Genomic DNA, 19,322 nt, shown 5'->3' on the forward strand with positions numbered 1-19,322 from the left:
TAGAGGAAGAAACCCCAGTAGCGCTGGAGTTAATAACTTTGAAAAGTTACCCTCAGTGCACTAAGGGAAAAAAGCAAATTTTAAAACAGTCTACAAGGTCTGATGCCAACTTCATGGATTGGATGAATAAATGAGTGTGCACAGCACACCTGCTGGGAGTGTGAACAGAGCTCCCCAAGCGCCACAGATGATACTCTGATCAACAGCATGGTGAGAGGGGCCCCTTTTCTCATATTTTCTGTGGTTATATAGCTTTTGAAAATGAGCCCAAAGGGTTTTATAATCAGGACAAAAGCCCTTGCTGTCTTGAGGGGGAAAGGGTGTGAAAGCGTGATCCCACTTCTGTGACAATTATTTCCACATTGATATGGACAGAGAATAAAGCCCAGAGAGAACTACCCTCAAAATGTTACAGTAATTACCTCTCAGGAGTATAACTGTGGGTCATTTTCTTGCTTTTATACTTCTTTGTATTGCCAGATATTTCCCCCATTCAGTTTGCATTATTTTATGATAATAAAGCAGATCTATTTCCAGTTTGAGAATAAAAGGAATAGCAACTATAATTCTGCTTTCAAAAAAAACAAAAAAAAAAGTATATATATGCAGAATAGAGAGGCCAAGGGGAGATAAGCCCAATGCTAATGGTGATTTTCTCAGAGGGGCCAAGATGACCAGGGATCTCTGGCATGCTGGTATTGTTCAAACCTGTGGCAGAGATGACACCTTTTAGAATCAGGAAAAGAGTGGGAAGTGACACTTTGGTAAAGGATTAGCACAGCTTGGAGGCATGCCCAGCTGGGGAGTAGGGAGTGCTGAGGGGGATGCTCTGTCCAGGGGAACGGGGAACACAGGGTCAGGCAGGTGGGCTGTGGGCCAGATGGAATACCTGTGTTGTCAGGCATGGAGGCTTGATCCTTATTCCGTTCTCTCTTCAGGACGATGTTGCCAAACTGGAGAACGGCAGAGACCATCCGCAGCATGGCTAAGGGGCAGAGAGAGCAATGGCATGGGGCTCCGGACCCTGATGCGTGGTCCTAAATAGCCCTTTAGAAATCTAGCTTAAAAACCCTACATCAGGGGTACCTGGGTGGCTCAGTCGGTTAAGCGACCAACTCTTGGTTTTGGCTCAGGTCATGATCTCAGGGTCATAGGATCAAGCCCTGCACTGGGTTCCACCCTCAGTGTGGAGTCCGCTTGAGAGTCTCCCCTTTCTCTGCCCCTCCCCCCACTTGCATGTGTTCTCTCTCTCTCTCAAATAAATAAAACCTCTAAGAAAACCCCCCAACTCTATGTCAAATTACACCACTGCACCTCTGCTTAAAATCCATCTGTGACACTGGGCAGGTCTTAAAACATAAAAATAGATGGATAAATTCTGTATTTTGTATTCAAGGTTTGTTTTTAGCACCATTTGGTGTCTGCTCGTGTCCGTTTTATAAAGCAATGCACATAAGGTTTAAAGGGACGTGTGGAGATGAATGAAGAAGGTCTTTGGCAATATGAAAAGATTCCTTTTTTTAAGATTTTATTTTTAAGTAATCTCTAGGCACACTACAACCTTCTTGCACTTAGGGATGCTAGCCAGCACTAAGCACAGTGCTTTGAGGGGGCGGGGTTTAGACAGTGAAGCCATCAACAAGAAAAGCACAAAAATATGAAAAATGTGGCACTCAGTGGCAGGCAAAAAGGATACCGGGTTACGGACTGAGCTGAGACAGGAAGCAGAGCACCACTTTGGTGAACCTCAGCTTCGTGTGCGCTGGACAATTCAAATTTTCCACACCCCATGTGAATGACATGATGATCACAAAAGCACCAGGAGTACTGGTTTGGGTGTTTCCGGATAAACCTAGCGAGTAGCTGAAGTCACAAATGCAGAAACCGCAAAAGAGGATGGATTCTAAGTGCTTGTCAGCACAGAGCTTTCAGAGAGCTGGTGGAGAATGGACAGAGCTGCCCTTAGAGACATCTCAGGAACTCCTGGGGTTGGCTGGCATAAACATGGAAGCCATGGGGCAATTTGTGCAGTGTTTCTGGGTATCACAGGGTCTAAGTGGGGACCCAGATGAAGACGCCCCTCCACACCACAAAGAACTGCCCACACCCCATCTGACTCCTAAACATCCCACTGGACATCTGTGTCCGTGAAATAATGGTCTGTAATTATCTGAGTTGAATCCCAACTGTTTCATGTATAAACACAAGTGCTTTGTGTTTGGTTTTCATACAGAGTGGATTTTGCGGGGGGGTGCTTAGGTGGCTCAGTTGGTTAAGCCTCCAACTCTTGGTTTCAGCTCAGGTCATGATCTCAGGGTCATGAGGCTGAGCCCTGCATAGGGCTCCACACTCAGTACAGAGTCTGCTTGGGATTCTCTCCCTCCCCCTGCTCAATCTCTCTCTCTCTCTCAAATAAATAAATAAATAAATAAATAAATAAATAAATAAATAAAATCTTTAGAAAAATACACAGGAGGGTAGCTACTGTAAAATCTGAGGAAAGACTGTGGTTGGTTTTGTTTGGAATTTTATCAAGATTTGGGCATCATCTCAGAACTCTGTCATCTCCGACAGCAAAGTGGCACATGGCATTGGAGTGGACCATATAACATGCCTTCCTTGGTGGGGTCTGTATCTGCTGTTTTCATGGTGACCCTACAGATGAGAGCAAATGCCCAGCTACCCCATCAACCACAAATTCCAGAACAATTCTCACAACTTACAGGTTCAAATGGACACTGATTTTATTTTTGCTCAACTCCATTCCAGGTCCTGTTCCAAACACTTACAAATGAAGTCATTAAACCTTCGTAACAACTCGGGGGGCAGATCCTACAATAACATTTTATAGGTGGGGAATGGAATAAAACCCCCTCACAGATGGGGAAATCAAGGCACATTCGGGAAACCTACTTGCCCAAGACCATTCAGCTCAGCAGCAGCAGAGCCAAGATGCAAACCTAGACAGTCTGACCCCAGGGTCTATATCCTTAATGCTTCTCTTTTCTTCCCTCTTCTGGCAGAAAATTCTAATGTAAACACATATGTATAACACACATACAGAAAAGTGCACAACTCATGCCCATTAGGCTTGATGAGTTTTTATGAAGGGGATGCACCCAGGAAGCCAGCTTCCTGGAAGCCCCTCTTGGCCACTCCCTGAACGTGGGCAAATTTCACAGCCACAGGGTGGAGTGAATGAAGCCAGACATGAAAGCACATGTGCTGTATGAGTCTGTACCAAATTCAAGGAAAAGTGAAACAACTCTATGCTCTTAGATGCCAGATTAATGATCACATTCAAGAAAGGCAGTTCAGGTGATGGGAAGGGGCACAAGGGGGTTTCCAGGTACTGGTTAGACGGGCGTTCACTTGCAGAAAGCCCCTGGAAATAGATGTTTAGGCTCTGGGAACATTTTTTGGTGTCTATGCTTCTACACTGCTTACTTAGGAAAAAGGGGTGGAGGAGGGGGAGGGACGAGGACCTATCCTCCTGCCAAAAATGTGTAACCTGAATCTAACCGCAAGGAAACACACCCAGAGTTGAGACAAAACAACTGGTCTGTAATCTACAAAAGTGTCAAGGTCACGAATGATAAAGAAAGAATAGTTCCAGACAGACGGAGAAGAAAATGTGCTGGGTATGTGTGTGATCCTGGCCTGGGGAAATGTGCGAGCACATGTGTGTGTCACTTACAAAATCTTTTTTGCTGTAAAGGACATTGTTAGGAAAACTGGAATACAGTCTGTAAAAAGACATTTTTGTGCTATAAAGGTCATTACTGGGAGAATATGGTTGGTGAAATAAATAACGGTACTAAAAAAGCCAGTGCTCAGCTCCTGATAATGGTACCATCCTGTGCTTTTGCAAAGAGAACGCTCTTTAAGAATATGCACTGACAGAGGGGCCTTGGGTGGCTCAATTGGTTGAGCCTCCAGCTCTTGATTTCGGCTCAGGTCTTGATCTCACAGCTGTGAGTTCAAGCCCTGTGTTGGGCTCCATGCTGGGCATGGAACCTACCTAAAAAAACAAATACACAGGGGTATCTAGGTGGCTCAGTGATTAAGCGTCTGCCTTTGGCTCAGGGCGTGATCCTGGGGTCCTGGGATCAAGTCCTACATCAGGCTCCCTACAGGGAGCCTGCTTCTCCCTCTGCCTATGTCTCTGCCTCTCTCTCTGTGTCTCTCATAAATAAATAAATAAAATCTTTTTAAAAAGATGCACTGACAGATTCAACAGGGTGGTAGCTGAACAGTGCCTCCCCCCTCCAGCCTCCTGCAGAGAAGTCCACATCCAAATTTCTGGAACCTGCAAATGTTACCTGGCAGGGCAAAATGGACTTCATGAATGTGATTAAATTAAGAATTCTGAGATGGGAGATTAATTCTGGATCACCCAGGTGGGCTCTAATGGCAGGGTCCTTATAAGAGCGAGGCCAAGGGAGAAGGCCACGTGAGCAGGGGTTAGAGTGATGTGCTTCGAAGCCAGAAAACGGATTCTCCCTTGGAGCCTCTAGAAGGAACCAACTCTGCCCCTAAGACTGATTTTGTCAATTGCTGTCTTGAGAATATAGAGAGCTCTCTATATGCCCATCAAGTAGAATACATAGAAGAGCGTGTTGTTTGATGTTCAAGGTCAGGGGCGCAGAGGTGGCCAACCCAGAGCGTCTCCTTTGTGACAAAGAGTGCCCAAATGGCGGGCCTTGAATTCCTGGGAAGGCCAGCCATGCAAGGAGGGGCAGGCTGCAGAGAGCTGCTACCTCGTTGCTACTAGAAGAGCTGCATGTGGATCCCAGCTTTGCCCAGGAGGCTGCCCCTGGACTTCCTACATGGAAGTCCCCCCAGTACACCTGTGCCTCTGTCCCCGCCTCCGGCTTCTTCCTTCCGCCTCACCAGACCGTCACCTGCCCTTGGTGTAAAGCCTGCTGGGGTGTGGCTGCACGCTCATCCACACCCTTTGTTCTCAAACTGCTCAGAACAAATAATTAGGAAGACAGACAAGGAGAAACAAATGTGGCAAGACTTTAGCACCTGGGGAATCTTCAAGAAGAGAGTAGCGATGGTTTGTACCTTTTTTGCAACTTTCCTGTAAGTCTGAAATTATTCCAAATACAAAGGGTTTTTGAACAAACCCTGAAAACAGAAGAAGGGTCACTGGCCTGATGGCTTCAAGAGGCCTTGCTCTGAAGGACACACAGGAAACCGCAGACAGAGGTGGCTTCTTGAGAGCCCAGGACACCTTAGTGATTATATTCTTTCTGAGTTCCATACATCTTTTAAAAAATATTTTATTTATTTATTCATGAGAGACACTCATGCCTACTCAGAGAGAAAGGCAGAGACACAGGCAGAGGGAGAAGCTGGCTTCCCTTCGGGAGTCTGATGCAGGATTCCATCCCAGGACTCCAGGACCCTGACCTGAGCCAAAGGCAGGTGCTTGACTGACTGGGCCGCCCAGGTGTCCCCTCCTATCTGTTGAAGTGTCAGATATAAACCAAAAAAAAAAAAAGGCTGTTAAGAAAGGACTTAGCATGGGGTGCCTGGGTGGCTCAGTCAGTTAAGCGTCTGCCTTCAGCTCAGGTCAGGATCACAGGGTCCTGGCATTGAGCCCCACTTTGGCTCTCTGCTCAGTGGGGAGTCTTGATTCTCCCCCTCCCTGTGCCCCCACCCCTGTTCGTGTTCATGCTCTTGTTCTTATGCTGTCTCTCATATGAATAAAAAAAATTTTTTTAAAAGAAAGGACTTGATGTCTAGAATTAGTATGTTTGCAGTACAGTGATTGTGCACACGCCACACGCTGCCACACTGTGCACTTTCCAATGGTGAATTTTTCAGTATGTAGATTCTATCTCAAAGGAAAAAAAAGGCAGATGGTGACTACACTTGGGATGAACACTAACTAATGGACAGAACTGTCAAATCTATATGTTATATACCTGAAACTGACATACCATTCAATAATAATAAAAAGTAAAACAAACAAACAAACAAAAAAACCACAACAAAACCAAATCCAAAACCAAGTTTTGGTATACTTTGCAGGGCAAGGCAGGATGTGCAACAGATATTAATTTTTCTCCATTTCCACTGAGATCATAACTCCTTGTGGAAAGTATATGTTCCTTACTTATCTCCTACCCATGTGCTCTGCATACACTAGGTGCTCTATAAATGTTTTCATGAATGAACTTGAGCTTGCCTGTTCCCAGGGAAGAATTCATCCTGTGATCCCTGCTGCTTCTAGGATTCAATTTAAGCCCTCATCAGGATCTTGGGCACCATGTCCCTGACACTCCCAGTCCCTCTGGCCTTAGGGTCCCCTTGCTTATTCCAATAGCTCCTCCAACACTCTTCTTGCCGCCACCACCATCTATGTCTGGTTAGTTCCTGCAAGACTGTCGGTGCTCAGGCAAGGGCCACCTCCTCCAGGGGCTGCCCTGACCCTCCCCAGACTGCGCTGGAGCCCCATGACACGTGGTCACTGCTCCATGCACCTTCCACCGGTCACCCTTCCATGGGCTCAACTTTAATCCATTTGTGTGATTTGATGCTTCTGGGTCTCAGCATTCCACAGATCAGGGGCTTGTTCTATCTTGGTCATGGTGAACTTTACCTAGTACCTGCAGAGGCCTGGCCCACAAATTGACCCCATCACGGGTTGAATAAATCAATATATTAACAGATAAAGGGCAAAGAGTTAGCTAATGGGGGATACATCCTGGATGTAGGGGTTTGCTGTGTGACCCTAGATAAGCTGGTTGACCTCTTGAGCCTCAGTTTCCCTGGCTGGGCAGTGAGAAGGGCTGGGCTCAGAGATGTCTGGTTCTGCCAGCCTGGGGTTGGGGATAGGGGGACTGGGTGGTCGCAGACAGCCCAGGGCTCTGGCAGTTATAGGAGTTTCCTAGGGGACAGCAGCCCTCCCAAAAGACAAATAAACAAGGACCTCTCCTTACAGACCCACAATGGCATCATCACCTAACAAACTGAATGATCATTCCTTAATGTCAGCTCAGATCCAGCCCAGACCTTCAGTCCCCTCAATGGCCTTTAAAATGGCCTCTGACAGTTGGCTTAGGAACTCACATCCGTGCCAAGCACCCGGGTGAATCTGACACCTGAGAAGTTGGCAGTTAGCTTTTGCTGGTGACTTCAGACCAGCCGATTGCTAGCAAGCCCAGGCCTGCAGGGGAAGGAAAGAGGGGGGCGTGGGGTTGGTGATGCGGAGTCCTGCTCAAACTTTCTGAGTGGCATTCATGGTGCCTGCACTGGTGAAGACAGGAAGCCAGGGAGCTGCTTGGACTGGTCCCAGTGCTCTCCTCTCTGGGTTTCCCACTGGCAACCACCTTCCCAGAGATGGTCGGGAAAGTTTCACAGAAGTGCCTGCCTGTCTCTCTAAAAACGGATCATGGGCTGGTTTTGGAGTCAGACCCGGGTTCCATCATCTCCTTGTCAACTGGAGTGAGTTGTAGGGTGGACACCCCACCTCCCTGGACCCCTGTCTTCTCTTTTGTCAAAAGGAGACTATGAAAAGGTAACCGTGGGACACCTGGGTGGCTCAGCCAGTCAAGCATTGGATTCTTGGTTTGCTCAGGTCATGATCTCAGGATCATGAGATCAAACCCCATGTTGGGCTCCCCACTCAGCATGGAGTCTGCCTCTCCCTCTCCCTCTTCCTCTGCTCCCCCTGCTCTCACTTTCTCTCTCTCTCTCTCTCTCTCCCCCAAATAAATGATAAATAAAACCTTAAAAAAAAAAAAAAAAGGTGACCAGCTGGCTCCACTCCTTGTAAGTAAAACACCAAATAAAACTATGAGGCCTCATCCACATGCCACACCAGCACCAGCAAAAGCCAGAAAGCTTACAACAGTGGTTGCTGGCATGCATGTAGGAAAACCACTGGAAGGACACAGCGAGTGGAAACAGAAACTAGCGCCACCTCCTGGACAGTGATAGAGTGGATTCTCTACAACTTAAAAAAAACGGTCAGAGTGGGGGTGGGGGGATGGGAGTTGGAGTAGAAACCCAAGAAGTCAGTGAGTGGTTGATTATCAGATCTGGTGCCCGTAATAAAAAGATAAAAATTGAAACTATTCAGCAATAAACAGGAATGAAGCCAACATGCCACTGCATGGATGAGCTCAAAATTGTTGCGTGGAGTACAAGAAGCCAGCCTCAAAGACCCAGGTATTGTGTGATCCTATTGACATGAAACGTCTAGGATGGGCAAATCCAGAGACACAGGAAGCCACCGAATGGTTGCCAGGTATCCTCTTGGGCCACTGAAAATGTTCTAGACTCATCTTTGGAGATGGGCACCCAACCCTGGAAATGGACCCAAAGCCCCTGACTTGTAAGCTTTAAGCAGGTGAGTGGTCTGGTCTGCGAATTGTAGCTCAGTACGGTTGTTACACTTCTGTAAAAGCTGGATTAAGAACAAAATTGCACCTTCTCCTTAGATCCAGCATTTTTTGAAGAATTGATCCTACAGTTCTTTTGATACAGAGAGAGCTACTTACAGGGATATTATTGGCACCTTTTTTGGGGGTGGGGGAGGGATCATTCTAATAGCAATGAGTGCAGACACAATAAAAGTTTGTCCACAAGGGACAGAGACTGGTTGAAAGAATCATTGTCTATTTATAGGAGCCTGGGGGGCTCTGTCGGCGAAGCATCTGCCTTGGACTCAGGTCATGATCCTGGGGTCTTGGGATTAAGCCCCGACCTGGGCTCCCTGCTCAGTGGAGAGTCTGCTTCTCCCCTCTGCCTCTGCCCCTGCTCATGCTCTCTCTCTGTCTCTCTGTCTCTGTCTCTCTCTCTCTCTCAAATAGACAGATAGATAGATAGATAGATAGATAGACAGATAAATAAAATCTTTATTAAAAAAGAATCATAGTCGGTCAGCCTGAGTGGCTCAGTGGTTTAATGCTGCCTTCAGCCCAGGGTGTGATCCTGGGGACCTGGGATTGAGTTTCCATGTCCGGCTCCCTGTGGGGAGCCTGCTTCTCCCTCTGCCTGTGTCTCTGCCTTTCTCTCTCTGTCTCTCATGAATAAATAAATAAAATCTTAAAAAAAAAATCATAGGCCATTTAAACAATGAAACCTTACGCAGACACACACACATTGAAGTTTACCTATACTTACAAGACCAGAATTACTGCTAAAATATACTGTCTGCTGGGAAAAGTGAGTATGAAGTGCACTAGCACAGGGGTGATGAGCTGAGTCCTTAACCTGAGCACCTGAGCATGTGTCAAGCGTTTTTTAAACTGTTCCTTGCTGTATCTGGGATGGTCCTGGGAGGGAGGTCAGGGAGATAAGGCCCACTTGGAGCAACAGCTGCCTGGGGCAGGGAGTGGGGTAGAGGGGAGAGACAACTTTTAAAGTAAGCTCCATGCCCAGGGTAGAGCCCAACATAGGGCTTGAACTCATGACCCTGAGATCAAGACCCAAGCAGAGATAAAGAGTCTGACACTTCCTTGACTGAGCCACCCAGATGCCCCTTTGAGGAAACTTTCAAATTCAGTAGAGAAATATTTACCATTCTTTTAAAATCACCAGTACAGCTGAATACCAGCCCTGGGGCTATGGAATGCCTGGTTTTATTTAAAAAAAAAAAAAGTGTGTGTCCTTTCTTAGATGTCTAAAATATTCCTGGGAGGAGGTGAGGGAAGCCAAAGAGCAGGAAAGTCAGGTTCAGGGCGCTGCATGGGACCTGGTTTGTACACTATGACCTTTGGCGCCTTCGGATTATGTCACGACATGCATGTCACCTCGAAAGTTTTGTTTCAGAATTGCAAAAATTGGAGCTGCCCCATGTATCCACCACACAGCAGGGCGGCCGCGGGGAGGGTTACTTGAGGTGATCTCTGTCGGGAGGCCAGGCCCCCACCATGGCTACCATCTGGATTTTCTTGCCAGCTGCCCCAGGGAGGAGAACAGAGACTCCCAGGCGGAGGAAGTTTCGCAACCATGGTTGGGAAATCCAGCAGGGGAGGCCTGGGACCCTGTGTCAATACTCCCAAGAAGGCCGGCCTGTTTGCAGCCCGGGGAGACAGCCAAGCTGGCGCTCGGTTTCCAGCCCTCCCAGCTGGCCCTGGAGCCCACAAGAGTTCCCGGGGCCTCTCGTGGTGCTAGAGACCGAGGGAGTAAGAGACCCGGGTCTACCACTCAGCCCCAGACCTCAGAGTCTGCCTCGGCAGGACTCAGGGTTGGTCCAAATAATCAACAGTCGGGGACTTGCAAAAAAGTCTGAGGTCCACCTCTATGTATGTGTTATGGGTTGAATTGTACCCTCTCCACCAAAAAGAGGTACGTTGAAGTCCTAAGTCCCCAAGACTTCTCCAGAATGTGACCTTATTTGGGTATTGGGTCATTGCAGATTTAATTATTTAAGTCAAGATAAGAGCACAGTGGAGTGGGGTGCCCCTAATCCAACACGACGAATGGCTTTTGAATGCACAGATGCACAGACAGGGAAAAGCCACATGAAAATAAAGGCAGAGCTTGGGTGATGCTTCTACATGCTAGGGAACGCCAAAGATTGCGAGCAAACCACTAGAGTCTGGGAGAGCAGGACAGGGAAAAAACAGATTCTCCCAAGATGGAGCAACCCTACCAACACTCTGAGCTCAGAATTCTGGCCTCCAGAACAGGGAGACAATCCATTTCTGTTGTTCAAGGTGCTCAGTTTGCAGTGCTTTGTCACAGCGGCTCAAGCAAACAAATACAGTACTTCAACAGAACGACTGTCAAAACATATGCTCTAGTAGGACACCAGGGTGGCTCAGTGTTTGAGTGTCTACCTTTGGCTCAGGTTGTGATCCCGGGGTCCTGGGATCGAGTCCCACATCAGGCTCCCTGCAGGGAGCCTGTTTCTCCCTCTGCCTATGTCTCTGCCTCTGTGTGTGTGTCTCTTGTGAATAAATAAAATCTTAAAAAAAAAATAGAAGTTTCAATTCCTTCAATACGCCATGCCTTTTCTGCCCCAGGACCTTTGCATAGACTGATCCCTCCTTGCCTAGAACGCTCTTCTCTCTCTCTCTGAAAATTAGTAAGGGAAACCTCACTAAGGCAGACTCAGGAGGCTAGGAGGGGAAGCTGGAAGGAGGAGCCACATGCCTCAACATCAAGTAAACACCTCAACATAATAATCCTCAACAGGAAAGAATCCTCAGTGACAGGCCCCAACAGGGAAAGATGTACACAGCATCGCCTACAAGAAATTGGCCGCCAGAGAAACCGTCAACACCCTGAACTCTTGCTTTTCTCCAGAGGGCTTTCGTTCAGAACAACCTCTTCCGATTTCCTTTTCTTCTCCATAAGATAAAATTCCTGTCCCTTGCTAGATTTGTCTATGGTTTTGCCGCAGCTTACTTGTCCCAATTTACAATTCTCTGCTTTCCTGGATAAATCCATTTGGCTGGTAAAATAACCCACTGTTTTATTTTTGTGGGGTAACACCATGCTAGCACCAATGTTCACCATCTCAGCTCCTCAAGCCTTGGCTCAAAGGTCATCATCTTGATGTCCCCTTCCCGATTCCCTCCTCTGGCCTGTTTCTTTTTCCCAATTGAGGACCGTGTGTCCAGGTTCACCACCTGCCCATACGCCACCCCAGCTCCACCCTTCATGGAGGGGCTGCTCAGGGCTCACTCACAGGTGATTTCCTCCGGGGTGAATCCCAGGACCTTCAGTGACTCCAGCGTCTCGTGGAAGAGCTCCCGCTCCTGGCCAGGAGAGGATGACGGCCCGTTGGTCAGGAAGCGGTAGTTGGAGCATGGCTCCAAGAGGAGTTCAGCTGCAGGGGGTAATGAGTGGAGGCCAAGGTCAAGGGTGAGCTGTGGAGTCCAACTCAAGTCCCGATGGCCACCCTGGGGCAGTGTTCTCTTCCTCCACTGGGGACCTTGGTCTCTTCCTCTGTCATATGAGTGAGGATCCTTTCCTCATAATTTGATGGGAAGGGCCAGGCCTGGAGGGGGTGCTTAGCCCACATTGGACCCTTTCATCTTCCCTCATTCCATTGAGATTGTCAAGTCCTAGAACAGTCCAGAGCAGGCAGGAGCAATGAGGCTATAGGTGCCTGAGTTAGCAAAAGCTGTGGGACAGCAGGGCTTGGCAGCAGAGGATGTGTGAGTCCTGGGGTCTGGGTAAGGAGGGGCCAGGAGGCAGCCAAAGCTCTGGGGGAAGGAGCCTTGGGACAGCAGGCACCCTTGTAAAGAAGAGCCCTGGATTTTCTTCAGCCAGAGGCCAGGAGGAGCAATGAGAAGCCAGGAGGAAGCTCAGGCAGGAGCAAGGGTAAAGGGACAAGGTGAGGCACCAGGTGAAGCACCAGGTGCCGAAAGCCACAAAAACCAGGACCACCAGGACTACCAAGACCCCCAGGACCATGAGGCAGCAGGACCTGCAGCAGAGCTGGAGTCATGGGCGTAACACAAGCTGGAATAAGCAGAAGCCTTGGAGTTTCGGAAGAGAAGGAATGTGAGCAGGAGCCACATGGGGGGAAGGTGGGATCAGAGAGCAGGAGGGGTCAGCCAGCAGCGTGGGCCAGGGGTGGCAGGATTCTCTACTCAGTCAAAACCACTGATGGCAGAGTCACGACATAGCAGAAACTGGGGACAGAGGGCTTCCTGGGGAAGGGCGGTACCCAAATCCACTGCTCAGCAGGAGTCTGACCTACATAGCAGGTGCTCAACAAATCCTACTCAGTTCCTCTCAGGAGCTCAGTTCCTCCTCCTGGGGCACATCCCAGGCCCCCTCCCAGTCCCCCTGGGAGCCACAGCACTGACCTTTGAGATGCTCTCCAGCACCTCCCAGCAGCTGATAGAAGATGTGGAAGCTGCACTCATCTTTGGCCTGGCGGATGGCCCTGGACTTCTCCAACAGGTCTGGGCGGCTGGGAGTCAAGGTCCCACAGGGGCGGAGTGGCGAGGGGAGCCCACCCAGCCCCCTTGACCCACGCTGCACCCCCTGCTATCCTGTGAAGCCGTGGAGTTGTTCACAGCCCAGGCCTTGGGCCTGTCACTTAAGCACACACGTGCCTCAGTTTCCTTATATGTGCAAGAGGCTCCATGTAACACCCATGAATGAGTTGCTGTGAGGGTAAATGCATTATTATGTGTCAAACATCCAAGAGCAGTGTATGGCTTGTAGTTAACCATAGCGAAGAGTATCTCTGGCCATAGCTACCCTGCTGGCCTCAGTTTCCCTGGATGGATAGTGGGGCTATGGGCTCTTCCCTTCTAGGAAAGTCACATGGCACAGCTATGGTCTAGAAATCGGAAAGCCACCTTAAAATAAAACACCTGATGACTTGTTTGCCCTTCCATGCCCCACACTCACAGACCACACAGCACCGATTCAGCATGACAGTTGTAACACAGGACCTACCCCGGGGAGCCTTGCCCAGGGTCTGCTGCAAATCACTGACCAAGAGCCCTGGTTCACTAACCTGCTCAGGTAAGATGGGGAGGACTTGGGGAGGGGATCCCACCAGGGACGGGGCGTGGGGGAAGCACACACCCTGAGTCTTGGTTTCTACTTCTGTTAAATGGGATGATGAGGGGTACAGGGAAGAGGGGCTGGGATCACAGAGTGAGAGCTCTCAGGACAGCCTTAGGTGCAGCATAAACCCTCAAGAAATGTTGCCCAGGCTGACACCAGGGCTGAGGGGTCAGGCTGAGCCCGAGACTCATCCGACTGGCCTGGGGGTGGCACCTGCCCCGTGAGCAATACCCCACAGGCTGCTCAGTGGCCCCAGGCACAGAGGGCCATGCCTGAGAGCCCTGTACCCCATGCGGGGAGCCACAACTAGAGGGGAGTGTGGATGAAGAAAGTTCACTTTTGGAAGTAGCCAGTGGAGACAAATGTGAATATAAAAAAGAGGCTAGGGGTGCCTGGGTGGCTCAGTGGTTGAGCATCTGCCTTTGGCTCAGAGCATGATCTTGGGGTCCTGGGATCGAGTCCCATATCGGGCTCCCTGCAGGGAGCCTGCTTCTCCCTCTGTCTACGTCTCTGCCTCTCTCTGTGTGTCTCTCATGAATAAATACTTAAAATTTTTTTAAAGATTTTATTTATTCATAGAGACACACACACACACACACACACACACACACACACACACACACAGAGGCAGAGACACAGGCAGAGGGAGAAGCAGGCTCCATGCAGGGAGCCCGATGTGGGACTGGATCCTGGGTCTCCAGGATCAGGCCCTGGGCTGAAGGCAGCACTAAACCGCTGAGCCACCCGGGCTGCCCCATAAAATATTTTTTAAAATAAAAAAAAATTTAAAAATTCCCAGTGAGCTTGCGTGTAGCCTATGCAGAGCAGGATTGACACAACAGGTCTGAAATGATCTGCTCCCACGACTGCCCAGAGCTGGGATCTGGGAAGCTGGATTTCGGGAGAGTTCCCAGCACTCCCCGAATGACAGGAGGGGGCTCCTTGTGCCTAAGCGGTTTGTGCAAACAACGTGGTTTCTGCTGAACACCTGCTTTCCTCCAGGGAGTCTGGAATGTTGGCACATGCCAGGCCAGGGAAGCTGACGTGACCGGCCCCTACTGAAAACCTGGGGGTGCTGACAGGGTCTCTAAGGAGCGTCCTTGGTGGACAACACCTCACATGTTGCCCATCCTGTGTGACTCCACGGGGAGGGGACTCTGGAAGCTGGCCCTGGTCTCTCCCCCACTTGGCCCTGCATGCCTTACCCCCTGCGGCCTGTGCTCTATGTCCTCTCTCTGTGATAAGCCACAGCTGCCCTACCACCCCACAGCAGGGCAACTGCAGTCCTACCCTCCTTCCTGCACAGGGAGATAATGCATCTCTGCCTTCCCCAGGTTCCTCTCCATTCAAGAGTGGGAAACTGAGGTACAGTTTCCGAACATCAGGGAGCCAGGCTTCCCGTGTGTGTGGACACCTGTTTCCTGTAAGCAATGAGATCCCAAGGCCCACCCTCCTCGGCCACCAGGTGTCTTGTGGGCTATGTGAGGATACAGGTCTCGATGTTGGCACCCACAATGTACCCAGCCACGTCGAAGTTGATGCGAATAAATTTGCCCTGGGAAGGAAGGGGTTGGGGTTAGCTGAGGGGCCTCTTCCCCACCGTGGACCTGAAGGGCATCCCTAACCCACACTCACCTCTCCTAGAGCTAGGGCTGCATCTCACTTTCTTTCTCCCTCCACCTGAACCCCACCCTAATTGTGAGGTCCCAGCCAGGGGCTCCCTGGGGAATCCAAGGTCTGGGCCCCTTTGACTGCTTTCCACGGGACCCAGGCCCTCAGCCCCCTCCTCCCTCAGACCCTGAAGTCTGAACCCCCAGCCCCTCCTCCCTCAGTCAGCCCACCCTTCCTGCTTCCCCTTAACCACCTCCAGAGCTCCCAGGGCCAGGCTCTGCCCTCCCCCAGCACTCACAAATCGGGAAGAGTTGTCATTCTTCACAGTCTTGGCGTTGCCAAAGGCCTCTAGGATGGGGTTGGCCTGAAGCAGCTGCCGCTCCAGCTCACCCTGTGGGGCGGGGAGAGGACCCATTAGTGAAAACAGGGGCTGGGGTCGGCAGGGGGCTGGGGGGGTGGTCTGTTGGTCTGTGTTACAACTGTCTGGGGTCTGAGTGTGAGAGGCCTCTGTGTGTCTGCATGGGGGCTGCTTCCCCGCATCCGGCTTTTGCCCTTTAGTTTACTGTTAACGGAACAGGAAATGTCTCCGGGATACATCGTCTCCGGGATACATCGTGGAGTAGAAACAGCAAAACAGCAAAAACCTGTTGCAGAGCGATACCTCCAGTGTGATTCCATTAATGAAAAATAAATTGAGGGAAAAAAAAAAAAAACACCACAAAAACAAGACTCCTACTTCTCCAGGTATAGACACACATCTAGAAGCATTGAGTGGAAGGTCTACAAGGACACACACCAAACTGCCAAGAGTGCAATGGAGAAGACAAAGGGGGAATTTCATTTTATCTTTTTCTGTTGTTATAAGAGAAAAGCACTCGTGTATCGCTTGCAGGATTCATTAAGAAAAAAAAATCTAGGGGCACCTGGGTGGCTCAGCGGTTAAGCGTCTGCCTTTGGGTCAGGTTGTGATCCTGGGGTCATGGCATTGAGTCCCATATCGGGCTCCCTGCATGGAGCCCGCTTCTCCCTCTGCCTATGTCTCTGCCTCTCTCTCTGTGTTTCTCATGAAAAAATAAATAAAATCTTAAAAAAAAAATCTATACCATCAGTATGAATGTCCTTCCAACTGTCCAGCACAGAGTAGGCATTCATGAGATGGCAGTTTCCTTCCCCAGCCAGGCTGCTCCATGGGAGGGCTCTGACTCTGAACTTCCCTGTGGCCACCTTAGTGGCAGAGCGAGGAGGACCATGGGTGTTCAGGAGACAGCAATCCCCTCCTGCCCCCAGGTAGGTTCTCGAGGGCATCAACTCTTTCCATAAATTCCTGTGAGTCCTCAGATACTAGCCTGACCTGGGTGTACCCAGGCAGCTGTGATAATGGCAGTGTGAGGCTCTGGGCTGTGGGAATCTTTGCACCCGTCGGCCTGATCTACACACATTTAGCAGATCAGCAATAAATGACCCCGGGTAATTTCATGTCGGCATCTGTGGCCAAGCTACATGCACACAGTTGGACAGCCCTTCATGGCAACACGGGCTGTGAATGTGTGCATGCACAGGGCTGCCGTAAACACCAGGAAGCCCTGTGCACACACGCTAGGGCTGCATTAGATGACAGCATGGGGCCCAACACGCACACAGTAGGACTACTACAAGTGGCAGTATGGCTCCCTGATGGCCATCAGTGCCCTGGGGCCTGCCAGGAAGCCCATGGATGGGGCTGACCCAGGGGGCATGAGGGGTGGCATGATTTGAGGTGGTCCCCTGCTACTCACATAAGACACGATGCTGGCAGCCTGAGGAAGTCACAGGACGCGAGACACGGACCGGGACACAGACCAGGACACGGCACATGCAACACGGACAGACCCACAGGTGAACCGGTGGTCGTGAGTGGCGGGCAGCAGGGGAGACATGGGGTGCAGGAGGAATCGGGCAGGTGGAGTAGGGTGGCCCGGGTCTGAATCCTCTCTAGCAGACTCCTCCAACAACAGACTCCTGCCCAGTCATGCCTTCAGTTTCTCATCTCAACCACAGGAAAACACCACCCGCTCATGGGGTGTTCAGTCAATGGAAGCAGAGATGGGCACTATGTAAGTGCGCACTAAATCAGGCCCAGCACATAGTAGGTGCTCAGGACCATAAGCACCTACTGGGTGCCAGGTACTGTCCTAAGGTCTGATGAAGCCAAGATCAGGCCCTTGAAATTTCCATTTCCATCCTGCCTCCACTCCTAGCCCTGTATCAGACACACTAGGTGCACAGGCAGCAGAGGTAGCCAAGAGATGGCTCATAGTCACGGGCCTCCTAAGGGAGGCAGGGGGTTATGGGGACAAGCAGGACCTCAGACAGAGGAGGGGGTATTGCTGGTGGCAGGGCCCAGAGAGTGTCTTGAGGCAGGTCACTTACCGGTACACCTGGCTCCTTCCTGCCCTTTGGTGATGATGCCACGTGGGCAAGATACTGGATGACCTTCTTGGTGTTTTCTGTCTTCCCAGCCCCAGATTCCCCGCTGTGGGGTGGGGGTGGGGTACAAGGAGGAAGCAGAAAGGGTTGACAGGGATGCCAGGTCAGACCTGCCCATTCTGAGCAGAGCCGCACCCAGCCAGGGCCCCGCCTCCTCCAGGAAGCCCTTCAGGATTACTCACGTGCAGAGAATGGACTGATCTTCACGATCTGTAAGGGACAGAAGTGGACATGTCAGCTGGAGGGTCTCTCTAGTGGGACCTTGACCTCTTATACCACACCCTATTCAAAGGGGTAAGGAAAAGTCTTTTGCCCCCCAAAAGGTTTGTTTAAGATTTTATTTATTTGAGAGAGAGAGAGAGCATGTACAAGCAGGGCAGGGGGCAGGGGAATGAGCAGAGGGAGAAGCAGACTCCCCACTGAGCAGGGAGCCCGACGTAGGGCTCCCTCCCAGGATCCTGAGATCATAACCTGCGCCAAAGGCAGACACTTTATCAACTGAGCCATAAAAGGCACCCCTCCTCACAAAAGCGTTTTGATGTGTGACACTCCTGGATTCTAACACCCCACCCCAACTCAGCTGTGTGATGCTGGCAAAGTAGCTCTCCCTCTCTTGGCCTTGTTTCCTCACCTGTAAAATGGAGCTGATAAACTCCAACTCAACAGAATGTAATGCATTCAACAAACTTCAATCCGAGCCCCTACTGTGTGCCACCTCATGCTGGGTACGTGAGATGCAAAGACAAAAGAGCAATGTCCTGGACCCCAAGGCTCAGCCTCTGATGGAAAACAGGCCACAACAACATAGTGACAGTGGTTGGTGGTCCGGGGGGGATCTCTGCCCAGCAGAGGGCACAGCATGGTTCCCACCGTCTCCCCAAGCACTCGCCCTGCATCTGACGTGACTGACAGCCTCCTAAGTGCCAGGCACCTACAACAGTGGGAACTGGCAAAGTCCCTGTCCTCATGGAGCTTCTGCTCAAGTCAGGGGGATACAAAGCACATACGTAAAACCACAGATGATTTGACAGTAGGTAGTGTCTGCAGACATTCTGGTTGTTGCAACCGGGAGATCCTTACAAGGGTCTACTGAGTAGAGCTCAGGGAGGCTGCCAAACATCTTACAACATATGAGATGCCCCTATATAAAGAATCATCCAGCCCCAAATGCCAATAAAGCCAGGATTAAGGGCAGCCCGGGTGGCTCATCGGTTAGTGCTGCCTTTGGTCCAGGGCATGATCCTGGAGTCCTGGGATCAAGTCCCACATCGGGCTCCCTTCATGGAGCCTGCTTCTCCCTCTGCCTGTGTCTCTGCCTCTCTTTCCCTCCCTCTCTCTCTCTGCATATCTCTCATAAATAAATAAATAAAATATTTAAAAAAAAAAAAAAAGCCAGAATTAAGAAGCCCTGGTTAACATAGTAAGAAGACTGAGGGGTGGAGGGCCAGGAAGGCTTCCCAGAAGAGGTGTTTCAGCTCAGCCCTAAAAGATGAGGAAGTAGAGAAAGAGCATTCCAGGCAGAGGATACAGCCAGTGCAAAGGCCCTGTGGCGAGACCAAGTTGGAGATGTCAGAGAAACAGAAAGGACGCCAGAGAGGCTGGGGGACAGGGCAGAGCTAGACATTGTGCAGATGGGTTTGGAGGCCATGATTAAAAGATCTGGATAGTTTTGGGGACACCTAGGTGGCTCAGTTGGTTAAGTGTGCAACTAGATTTTGGTTCAGGTCATGATCTTGAGGTTGTGA

The 19,322-nt window shown here is 50.2% G+C and overlaps 1 protein-coding gene across 8 annotated transcripts in view; it reads right to left on the bottom strand.

The window, feature by feature from the left end:
* MYH14 (myosin heavy chain 14) overlaps window positions 1-19,322 on the bottom strand; it is a 102,000-nt gene that overhangs the window by 57,023 nt on the left and 25,655 nt on the right. For 5 of the 8 annotated variants that reach the window (XM_049108790.1, XM_035710816.2, XM_049108778.1 and 2 more), the window contains exons 4-11: window positions 17,760-17,787; window positions 17,521-17,623; window positions 16,887-16,907; window positions 15,410-15,502; window positions 14,992-15,055; window positions 12,786-12,884; window positions 11,657-11,797; window positions 890-985 (exon numbers count right to left, since the gene is read on the bottom strand). In XM_049108790.1, the coding sequence (XP_048964747.1) occupies window positions 890-985; window positions 11,657-11,797; window positions 12,786-12,884; window positions 14,992-15,055; window positions 15,410-15,502; window positions 16,887-16,907; window positions 17,521-17,623; window positions 17,760-17,787 (645 nt within the window). The remainder of the gene's footprint in view (window positions 1-889; window positions 986-11,656; window positions 11,798-12,785; window positions 12,885-14,991; window positions 15,056-15,409; window positions 15,503-16,886; window positions 16,908-17,520; window positions 17,624-17,759; window positions 17,788-19,322) is intronic. The other 3 variants (XM_049108797.1, XM_049108773.1, XM_049108792.1) reach the window with 1 other exon arrangement.

The sequence above is a fragment of the Canis lupus genome, chromosome 1, assembly GCF_003254725.2.
Source record: "Canis lupus dingo isolate Sandy chromosome 1, ASM325472v2, whole genome shotgun sequence".
NCBI lineage: Eukaryota > Metazoa > Chordata > Mammalia > Carnivora > Canidae > Canis > Canis lupus.